This window comes from Hemiscyllium ocellatum, chromosome 10 (assembly GCF_020745735.1).
Source record: "Hemiscyllium ocellatum isolate sHemOce1 chromosome 10, sHemOce1.pat.X.cur, whole genome shotgun sequence".
Taxonomy (NCBI): Eukaryota; Metazoa; Chordata; class Chondrichthyes; order Orectolobiformes; family Hemiscylliidae; genus Hemiscyllium; species Hemiscyllium ocellatum.
The window spans coordinates 21,759,343-21,771,599 of NC_083410.1; the positions used below are offsets into that span (position 1 = coordinate 21,759,343).

The window sequence follows — 12,257 nt, forward strand, 5'->3', positions numbered from 1 at the left end:
CTCTAAGACATGTCCAGAATTTAAAAGGTAAGTGGTGATTTGATCAATATTGTTCAAGATAATAAGAGGAACGAAGAGTTTCTATCTGTACAATTTCCATTGGTTATGAGAATCTAGGACTAAGGACCATAACCAAAAATCAAAACCATACATTTTAAGTGTAAATTAGGCAGAAGTTTAGAACACTGATCTGTAAATGACAATTGATTTGTAATTGTAAGTTATGAAACTGAGATTGATTTAATACTCCTGTTATCAAGAATAATTGGGGATACGGGACAAAGGTGTGTATATATAGGGAGTAGGATGGCAGAGCAGCTGTGATCCTGTTGGATGCCTAAACAGGCTTGTATTTCTTCTGTAAATTTAAGCTATCTCAACTCCACTGTATAGCTCTTTATCATATGTGACTCTGGTCAAAAGCAAACATCATGCTCGACCAGACTGACTGTTTGGAATTCTGCTCCCCAGAAAGCAGTGGGGGCCAGTATTTGAGGCTGAGCTTGATTACAAATCAAGCAGTAACTAATTTCCCACTGGATTTAGTGAATTGGGTTTAGTGAATAGTTGACATACACACTCAAGAAAACCTCCACATCAAACTCTGTATATGACTACAGTATTTCAAATTATTCATTTATAGTTTAAATGAATGTAAAAGTTCTAAATATTGCTATGTCAAGATCCTTTAAACTGAATTTTCCTAGTATTTACTGTTTAGCAAGATATTTCACTGAAAAGCTATTATGGCAGTACTTTCCAAATTCTAGCATATCAAAATAGGTTACAATGCCTATTGGATTAGCATCAACAATTGTTTGGCAACAAACTCACCCTATTATCGGTCTATTGTTTTCAAAAATAAGTATTTCTTCTTAAAAGGAATTAAAACTGACCCTCAGATGAAGGCAGACAAGGGATCAGTGATCAACAAACAGCATGAGTAGCTGTCCCATAGCCACTGACCTAAAGAGTTCGGAAAATTGACACACACAAAAATAATTTGACTCAAGAAATATGATATAACAATAAGTGCTCAGGGCAGAGGAAGATTTTTCTTTAGTTCTGATCAAGCAGACTTGGTAAGCAGCAGTTCTTACTATGCAACTGGAACAGACTAGAATGTGAGGAGGACGATAAAGAGAAGAGTTCCCCAACAGCTTGACTAGAGAGTAGGATGCTGCTCTCACTGCTTCAATGAGACTGAAACATTCTGTCCTGACAATCTGTTAGTCCTTTGATATTAGTGAACCATCCCCACTTGTCACTGTAATTTCTTTAACTAACATATCACATTGAAACTGCTATTGTTTAACAAAATTAATAAACTATCAGAAAATTATTTGCAGATTGTCGACTGTCTATATTAGGTAACTGTGAGCATGAACTTCTAAAATCATCAATACCACATTACAGAAATGCTTAATGGTATTAAATTATATCTGCTGTTCTTCCCTTCTGTGCACAATGCCAGATTTGTGAATGATGCATCAATACATTGTACAACATGGAATTCAACTTCTTTCTCCCAGTTACTGCTAATTTGCCTAACCGTAAAAAAATGTTATTGCAAATCTGAAAAGTAGAAGAAATAAAACTGTAAATTTCTAGCTATTAACAGTAAATGCATCTAAATTTAAATATTTTAATTTGATATGAAGTTTACATTTCAAAAGGAAACAATGTAATGTTTTGGGGCTAATTTTCATTTCTTATTTTTGTATCCAGTAGTGCCAGTTTGTATTGCATTGCTTAGGTATGAAGATCACTGTGCTTTCATAAAATATTTGAAAAGTTTACTTCTCTATGTATTGCAGGAAGAAGAATGGACAAACGCATGTTTGTGATGAATCCGTCATCAGTGAGACTGACTCTGGTAAGTATAATGCACTAGTTATTTGTCACTTGTTGCGGTGCATTTTATAACCTCTTTCTTGTTTCTGAAGTATGGCACACTTCATTAGGAAGATTGGCTGAAATGAGATTTGTTTCTGTTCAGGCATTGGCTCTGCAGTGATTAAATATTGCTTAAAATCATTGTCTCCTAAGCCTCTTACCTTTATTCCCTTCCTGAAAGAGTTATTAAGCTTCTCCATCTGCTGACCAATAGACAGTGTTGTTCTTAAATTGTTAGTTGTTAAAGATGAGTGTAGAAAACTAGCAATCATGCATAAATCAATGAATGGTCACTCACTGATAAATGGCAGTGATTGAAAAAAGGAAACCATTTTCTTTTGGTTTGAAGCATCAGATCAAGACGACTGTAAAATCCACTTTGGATCAGAATGTTCCAGATTTTGGATGATGTTGAAGAAAAGAGCTTGTTAGACCATCTGACTGATACTGATATTTTGAATCAAAGAAAGGAGAATTCACAGGATCAGACCATTGATGATTTAACCAGTTCTTTCAACCAGAATCTTCTGTTTGCAATGGATAATGTAAGAAGTGATGGGTCATCTAATGCAGATATTGTCGGCCAGTATAGCAGTCTCAACAGAAACCAATCTTCTAACTATACATTAACAATGGATTTCAACAAACCACAAGATCTCTTGGTAAGAACTAAAGTTTAGAATAGGGCTTGCTCATTTGTTTGTTTTTTTTTCTGTTGATTTTTAATTTTCATTGAGTATACAGGAAAATTTATATGTTTGGTGATTTAGAATAATGTGTGCTTGCTTTGATTATTTTTAATGGAAAATTTTAACTGAGACAGGAATCTATGTTTCACAATCACACAGTCACTGGTTTGAACAATAATATATTCTTGCCCACTGTTTCATTTGAGATCATGTAACTTGGATGTTGGACCTGTGGTTTTTTATTCCCCCAAGTCAATGAAATAAATACTGTGTATTAATTATTGACAGTGAAGTCATATAGCATAATTATTGGGCCTAATAGGCTCAAAACATATAAGCATAAAGAAAGAACAGAATACTGTGTTGAATGATCAGCCATGACCATATTGAATAGTGCAGTAGGTTTGAAAGGCAGAATAGTCTATTCCTACTTCCATTTTCTATATTTCCATGACTGCTTCCAATTTTAGCTACCTAGTATCAGCGCCCCCCAGGTCACACATGAAGTGTTTAGACGCAGCGCTTTGCACACTCTACCACAGCTCCAATTTTCCAGGAATTAGTACATCTCTAAAAGTTAAAATTGCAAGGATAAAACATTGGCCATACTATAACTTGTTGAGTAACAAGTACTGCTGTTTAACATTTGTGATGATAACTGTGTATGTGCATAAGTTCTGTAAATGAGTTGGTATTGCCAAAGGACTGGCAGTTGAGATTCCTTTATTACAAAGAAAGAAAACAAAAACCTGGAATTGGCTTTAACATTAATGAAACAAAGCATATCAGAATTTGAACTAAAGGAAATGAAAGCCGACACCGGAAAGAGTAGGCATGTAGTCATATTTTCAAAAGGCCTTTGATAATGTCCCTCCCAATATTCTTAAAACAAAGTGGAGTCTGAGTGGACATTTGTAGTGGTTGAGAAATAACAAATTTGGGAGTAAAAGACTGTGTGTTTCTTCAAATTGAAGAAAGCAGTATTCCGCAAGAATCATTGCTTAGATCTGAGTTATTCATTATTTGTAATAAATTTTCACCAAGGAAGTCTGCTATCCTTACCTGGTCTGGGCCCATGTACGATTTCAGGTTCATAGTAATGTGGTTTCTTTTAACTGCACCAAATGGCTTTGGAAGCTACTCGATTCAAAGGCAATTACAGATAGGCAATGAATGTCAGCCAACAGTGCTCACATCAGTTTAAAAAAAACATTGAAAATAATTATACTTATTTTGGAATTAGGAATGAGTAATTCAATCAAATTTTGCAGATGATATCAAACTGAAGGAATAATAAGACTTAGAAGGAATACAATCATAAAATTGCAATAGTAAACTTTCAGACTGTTTAGTTATGTCCCAAATGTACATTCAACATTCATAACTGAAAGGCAGTGTAACTTAGCAGGAAAAGCAGAAACATTCCCCATACCTTTAGAAATTGAATTCAGCTGAATAGTAAAGGGATCCAGCACACGAATGATGAACAGCAGGACCCTGGGGAGCAAGGACGATCGTGGAGACCTTTGTATGTGTGTACACTGCTTCTTTAAGATATCAGGAGAAGTGGATAAAATGGTTAAGAAGGCATATGGGATAGTTTCTTGTGTTTGCCTAAACATAGAGTTTAACTGCAGGAAGGTTATACTGAATTTGTATAAAACATTGGTGAAATCGTAGCTAGAGTATCATGTGTAGTTCTAGAATTCACATTTATAGGACAGATATGATACCACTGGAAAGGCTGCTGAGGAAATTTACCAGTGTTGCCTGCGCTGGAGATTGAGGAGCATAGATAGTTTAGACAGGAAGAGATTTCTATCCTTGATGGAGTGATCAGTGACCAAGGTGCATAGATTTAAGGTAAGGGGATGTGAGGAAAACCTTTTTCGTCCAGAGGGTATTCGGAATCTGGAATTCACTGTCTATAAAGGTGGTAGAGGCAGATACTCTCATAACACTTAAGAATTGAAGTTTGTGAGAAGATTTGTAGCTCGGGTGCAAACGGATACCCACGCAATTTCATCAACAGATGCCTAAGGGAAAGACAACGGAACGAGGACATGCTGCAACCCAAAGGACTAGCCACACTACCATACATCAAGAGCATTTCTGAACTGACAGCCAGACTACTGCAACCATTAGGACTCCTAATAGCACACAACAACTCACCAGAATGAAGGACCCGATACCCAGCATGAGCAAAACCAATGTAGTGTACAAAATCCCATGCAAGGACTGCACAAAACACTACACAGGACAAACAGGAAGACAGCTAACGATCCGCATCCATGAACACCAACTAGCCACGAAACGACACGACCAGCTATCCTTCGTAGCCACACACGCAGATGACAAGCAACATGAGTTCAACTGGGACAACACTACTATTATAGGACAAGCCAAACAGAGAACAGCCAGGGAATTCCTAGAGGCATGGCACTCATCCACAGATTCAATCAATAAGCACATCGACCTGGACCCAATATACCAACCACTGCAACGGACAGCTGGAACGGACAACCAGAAGCGGCAGAGACAAACCATATAAATGCCGGTGGAAACAATATAGAAGTGCTTCACAGGAGGCTTCCAAGCACTGAGGATGTCACCTAGACAGGGGACGAAACATCTGCAAGACAAATTCCCAGCTCGGCGAACAGAACCACAACATTTAAGAATTGAGATGCCAAGACAAACAAGGCTATGGCCAAGTGCTAGAAAATATTTGTGACCATCTTTGACTTGAACAGACGTGATGGGCAAACAGATTTTTTTTCTGTGCTGTAAATTTCCATGACTCTGACATTTAAAAGCAGGGTCACAGGTCAGCAAACTAATTGAAATGCTAACAAAAATATAGGATTTATTTCTAAGGGAGTCGAATTCAGATTTTTTTTTTTCACATCTGTATAGGATCTTGGTCAAGCCATACTTAGCATTGTGCACCATTCTGGCCTCCATAAAAAGGACATAGAAGCAACAGACATTTCAGAAAGGGTTTACAAGATGGTGTCAGAACTAAGATTAAAGCTGTTGGAAACGATTGAAGGGGACTTTTATGTTCTTTAGTAAAAAGAAGTCTTGGAGGTGACTTGAGAGTGGTCTTTACATGAAGAATGAGTTGGATAGGGTAGAAATGGAGAGAATCCAAAACTAGGAGCCATCAATTCAACATTGAAGACCCCAGACAAAATCATAAACTCTCTTGAAATGAAAACTTCTGAATGGACAGTAGTCTTTTTGAGTATTAGTCTTGTATATAACTGCCTTTTGTTTCTGACATGCCAATGCATTTCTTCATGTCTGTTGATGTATAATAAAATATCATGATGTAAAAAGACATGCTGCAAATTTTCCTTTTTAAACATAACAGTGGAACAATGAGGCTCTATACGAAGGGTGAGAAGGGGAGGAAGTCAATTTGCTGCTTTGAGGAATTCATCAATTTATTTATTTTTAGGATGTAGACTGCCACTGAATTGAGTGACTTGATAAGCCATTTCAGAGGCAGCTAAGATTCAACTTCAATGTTGTGGTTTGCAGATAAAGTAGCAGATTTCCTTCTGAAAATCCCCTTCCTGAGCGATTTACTTCTAAGATTTGTTTATGGAATCTGGTTGTATATTGCTTAACCAGTAATTATTGCTAATCCCTATTTGTCCTAGTAAAGGTGCTGGTGAGCTGGAGCCTTGAATTGTTGCAATCCTTGTGGTGTAGAGACAACCACAGTGCTGCTTGGAAGGGAATTCCAGGATTTCTATCCAGGAACGGCAATACTGTTCCAATTCTGGATGGTGTATAACTTGGAATTAAACTTGCAGGTGGTGGTGTTAATATGCATTTGCTCCCTTTGTCCTAAGTTGGTAGAGGTCACTGGCTTGGAAGGTGCTATTGGAAGTATTGTAGGTGAAGCAGATATTAACTAACATAGAGTCGTAGTCATAGTGTCATACAGGATGGAAATAGACCCTTCAGAAAAGCCCTTCCGTACTGACCAGATTTCCCAAATTAAAGTAGTCCCATTTATGCATATTCCTATAAACTTTCCCTCAGACGCTGCCTGACTGGCTGTGCTTTTCCAGCACCACAATTTTTGACTTTGATCTTCAGCATCTGCAGTCCTCACTTTCTCCTATTCATGTGCCTGTCCAAATGCCTTTTAAATACTGTAACTATAACCATCTCTACCACCACCTCTGACAATTCATTCCACAGACCCAGCAGCCTCTGTGTGGAAAATGTTGTCCCTCCGGTCCCTTTTAAATCTTTACCGTCTCACCTTAAACCTCTGCCCTATAGCTTCAATTTCTCCTACCAAGGGGAAAATATCTATGCTGTTCACCTTATCTATGCCTCTCATGACCTTAAATCTCTATAAGGTCACTCCTAAACCTCCTACACTCCAGGGTGGTTAAAAAGTCTCTGCCTATCCAGCCTCTCCTAACTCAACCCTCCAAGTCTCGGTAACATTCTTGTGAATCTTTTCTGCACCCTTTCCAATTTAATACTATCCTTCATAAAGCGTGGCAATGAGAACTGTTTGCAGTACTTCAAAAGTGACGTATCCATTGTCCTATACAGCCACAACAGGACATACCAACTTTTTTTTTACTCAATGCTCTGATCAATGAAGGCAAGTGTGCAAAATGCTTCTTTGACCACCCTGTCTACCTATGACATCACTTTCAAGGAGCTATGTACTTGAAGTCCTAGGTGTCTCTGTTTGACAACACTCCTTAGGGCCCGATCATTAACTGTGTAACTCTTGCCCTGGTTTATCTTAACAAAATGCAATATCTCACATTTATCTAAATTAAAATCTCTCTGTCACTCAGCCCATTAGCCCAGCTAATCAAGATCCCTTTGTAGTTTTAGATAACCTTCGCTGTCCTCTATACTATTAATTTTGATCTTATCTGCATACTTACTAACCATGCTTCCTATATTCTTGTCCAGATTGTTTATATAAATGAGAACCGTGGACATAGCTCCGATCCTCGTGGAACATACAGTTGATTCTAATCATGAACTGAAGTACTGGAGAACATTTGCATTGCTATTTAATGTAACATCTTTATCAATGGTTTTGTAATCTTTTGTTAAACCTTTTTAAAAAGATGAAGTCAGTGAATTGGGACACAGATTCAGCAAATTTCAAACTTTCTGCAACGAAGCAGAGTCTGATACACAAACTGAAGAATTGGACAACAGACCTGATGCTGGAAGCATAACTGGAAGACGACCAAATTCTGCCCAGCCATTCTTCACAAGAGATCTGGTAACTAATCTGAACCATGTCCTGCCTTTGCTTGTTTTTTTGTACTAATTTGGGTCAGGGATGTTTCTTACTCTAGTATCTTTGTGCTTAACTTGTAGGTTGAAAACTACAGATTGAAATATTCAAATAGAATGAACAAGTGATCTCCAGTTGGGAAACATTCATGGAATTAAAGTTATGCATAACTGTTCTGTATAAAACGATTTGCTTTTTGGGATTTGGGTAACACTGGTCAGGGTATTGACCAATTTTGGTTGCCCTTGGGTGCATCGAGTCAAACTACAGATTGTACAGGAATTGTGATCCACAGCAGGCAACTTACCTAAAGGATTATTCCAATTGTATAAACAAGGGATTATATTAATTCCAAAATTTATTTCTGTCTCTGCAGTGGAACTGTAGGCTCAAAGGAAGGGAGGGTTATGATTGTGTTTCAAACCCACCAAAGTCATGTAAGTGTTAATGTTTTGTCATTGCTGTATCTTTTCCATAATTTAAGAAGCCATGAAATATTTTGTACAAGGATCTAATGTCCAGGGAAACTATGCTAATCACTATTTTAAAGTAAAGCATTACTAAAATAAAGAGGCCACATTAGATTTTGTTAAATTAAGTCATATAGTGCCATTTTCTTGATTCAGACTAAGACACAATGCACACTAAATTTGGCCCTATCATCCTATTGTAAATCTATGACCTATTAAGATAGTGCACAAGTTGTCGTAGCACTGTGTTTGTGTTTGTATTTGTATGCAAACAGAAGCATATAGGTTCACACCACACTCCAAGACTGAATATGGACTACAGCTGTTTCTGTTCAAACTGTCACAAAAGTCACATTTATATGAAATACAGAACATTCAACTAGAGAAAAACATGCCTGTTAGATTGAACCCAAAAGAAAAAGAATAGGAGAAAAACGATTTAGCCTCCTCGGGTCTGCCCTGCTGTACAATAAGCTCTGACTGTGACTTTGGCTCCACTTTTCTGTCTGTCGCACCGCACAATACCACCATAATGTTTTAGATCGAAATCTGTTTTGACTCAGCCTGAATGTAATCAACAATTTGTAATCAACAATCAACATTGTTCTCCGATGAAGAACATTCCAAATACTAACAATACTGAGAAAAGAAATTTCTGCTGATCCATCGTATTTTGAAACTGTGCTCCCATAGTTATACATTGCCTAAAATATTCTCTTTACCTACTGTAAAGTTTTCTTGTAATCTCATTTTAATAACATCAGCTCTCATTCTCCTGAATTCAAATGAGTATCATTCCAACCTTCTTAAGACTGTCTCTTCATCTCAGGAATTAGCCTACTTGAACCTTCTGTGAACCATCTTCAATGCAAATATATTCATAATTTAAAAGAAGACTAAAACTGTATACAGCACTCCAGATGTGCAACACCACTGTCCTGTACAGTTGTAACCAGGGTTCATTACTTTTATACTCTATTCCCCTTGCAAAGCCATGGAATGGGCACAAATGAGTAGATAACACTACTCAAATTGGAGGAGGATTTTCCAGTTCCTGGCCAAAATTATTCTGCTAAAGCCAGCTTAGCTTGCCATTGTTTACTGCCTTCATAAGCGACTACTTTTTAAAATGGATTATAAGTATAGGAGTATGATAGAGACATGACTTTATTCAATCTTAACTGTGCAGAATATACACTCTATGCTTTTTAAATGCTTGTCATTGCAGTTATTAGGCCAGTAATGGATCATCCTCACACAAGAAACATAAAGAAAAGTGACCCTGTAGCAAAGTAAGTGTGTTGGACTTCGTTAGTTATTTCCTTTTCTTTTAAAGCCTGCAATATAATTTGTACAAAAGATTCAAATGTACTTAACCTTGATACTTGTTATGTTTGACTTCGTCTGCCTTTCCACTATTCTCTGCAATTTTAGACTAACTTCCAGGACACATGATTTTCCTTTCTTTTTCATTCCCCTTCCCCACTCCACCCTTATGCTAGAGGTACCATTCCCTCTTGGATATTTTTGTTCTGCGTTTTTTTTTCTGTTCTTTCCTGACACTTCCCCTTGCATTGAAAGCATCTGTTCAGATTTTCTCAACTCATGCCTACGATTTCATATTGTTTTGTATATGAGCAAGGCAGTCTTCCAATTCCATGTTCAACAGACCAAGTGGCTACTTTTCTACATCCATTTAATTCACGTGTGATCCTGATCTGACTTATTTTGGTTTTCTCAACTTCTCCTCTACTCTTCTAAACTCTTGTTATTCAAACTTATGTCAGAATTTGGAACAGTAATGTCTTGATGGACACAGTGCTGCCATCTGGCCTGAGTTTTGTTTAACCTTTAACTATGATTTTTTAAAAGTTGATTTATTGCAGATGTGGGATGGAAGAGATCTTTCCAAGAATAGTTAGGTAAAAGAAATGTTGGCAAATATTTGCATTGACCAGACTTTTCAATTTTCTGCTGTTACTCATATTAGATTTAATTTCATTTTCACATTCTGCTTTTTGTTTTCACTTGGGATTTTTGTGCATCTTCACTATCGATTTCACGCTTTTGTTGTGTTAATGTCCTTCCATTTTCACATTAGTGCTTTCAATTTTGATTGAAAGAATGGCAATGTTTTCCTTTTCCACATGTTGACATGCCTACCATGTTCAGCATTTATCTGTTCCAAACATCCGGTGCCATTTAAATAGTAATCACGGCAAAATATTTCTGAAAACTGATAATCTTTATTTCCTGTCCCATATTTTATTGACTATTTCCAGTTTTCATCATGAACCCCAAACTCTATCCCTTTAGTTTTTCCTAAAATATACCTTAAAACGTGTCCTGATGAAATTAATTAAGCGGACTTGCTGTATTATAGCAAAATTTGAGCTTGTGAAGCTATTCGATGTAAATATTATTATTGATACTAACTTTAGAATCCTTTTGTGAAAAGAGACAAATTTTATCCCATCACACTTTAGATATTTTTACTTTATTGGAATTCCCTTGCCAACAGGACTTTTTAATTATCGTCAAAATTCAGCTACACTTTAGGTGTGTGTTTCAGCAAAGATTTAATTACATTAAAGTGCATCTTAACATTGACTCACTTGTTTCACTTCAACATCGTTAGGCAACACGTTTGCCACAAACTTCCTGTTGCGGTCTGCCTGTGCAAGTGTCCTTTCCTACAACACCTACACTGTCTCTTCTAGTGTTGTATTCCTGACTTTTCTCTCTACCCTCCCTTGGCATTGTTTCCAAACCTTACTTACCATGTTTTTTATTGTGGGGAGGGTACACCGGGTTACTACTTAAATGCTCTTATTTTGAATTTTTCTCAACCTATGCTCCATCCAGTGGTCGATATTGTTCAGCGCAAGTAGTCCTAGAGTCCGCACAACTTTTGCCCCCAGATGGAGCTAGTCAGTCTACAACAGTTTTTTTTAAAATGTCATATCTACATTATATTTTGTTTATATTTAGTGATGTTATTTCAGCTAAGAATGCATAGTACTACACATGTACAGTATGGTATTCTAGCTTGTGCATTTTATTTGGAGTGGGAAATATCTGAAGTCGTCAGTTCGGACTGACTTAACACTAATTTCTACTGTAACTGTATACTTACAAAGTCACAATTGTAAGGAACACAAACAACTAAATGAAATTGTATTTTCAATTTAAGGTATTTTGAATATAAGCAAAACTGGGAGACTTTCAAAGCTCCTGGAGAAAAAGATAGGAAAGAACTGCGATGGGGGATAAGGGTATGTACCTCTAATCCTTTACTGTCACACAGTCAAATTTAAAGGGACATTGTCAGGACTGAGTTGTTTCAAGTATATTTTGTTCTTCCCTAGGAGCAAATGCTTTATAATCACCAACTACGTCTGGTGAGTGGTCTCTTTTCTAGTTTCCCATTGATTCTCATTATCCCCTATCCCCAAACAGTAATATTAGCCGGGTTCTCTGAACCATTTTTGTAACACTTAATCTGAATTTACATTATTTTAAACTTCGTGGAAGCAGGTCATTCAGCCCATCAAGACCACACCAACCCTCCAAAGAGCATCACACCCAGACCCAATCCCTGTAACCCTACAATCCCCATGGCTAATGCGCTTAGCCTGTAGATCCCTGCTCACTGTGGGCAATTTAGCATGGCCAATCAACCTAATCTGCATATCTTTGGACTGTGGGAGGAAATACATCTGGAGGAAACCCACACAGACACTGGGAGAATGTGCAAACTCCCCATAATTGCCTGAGGATGGAATCGAACCTGGGTCCCTGGTGCTATGAGGCAGAAATTCTAGCCACAGTATCTCTTTTAAACATCAAGAAATTTTTAATATCTTGCAATTACAATGTAGTAAATGAATACCTTTTGTAGTTTAT

General features: G+C 37.2%; 1 protein-coding gene across 1 annotated transcript in view; it reads left to right on the top strand.

Annotated features, from left to right (window-relative positions):
- Positions 1-12,257, top strand: part of hyls1 (HYLS1 centriolar and ciliogenesis associated) — a 35,767-nt gene that overhangs the window by 23,084 nt on the left and 426 nt on the right. The window contains exons 6-11 of the mRNA XM_060831335.1: positions 1,818-1,876; positions 7,706-7,866; positions 8,258-8,318; positions 9,580-9,643; positions 11,545-11,626; positions 11,720-11,752. Of these exons, the coding sequence (XP_060687318.1) occupies positions 1,818-1,876; positions 7,706-7,866; positions 8,258-8,318; positions 9,580-9,643; positions 11,545-11,626; positions 11,720-11,752 (460 nt within the window). The remainder of the gene's footprint in view (positions 1-1,817; positions 1,877-7,705; positions 7,867-8,257; positions 8,319-9,579; positions 9,644-11,544; positions 11,627-11,719; positions 11,753-12,257) is intronic.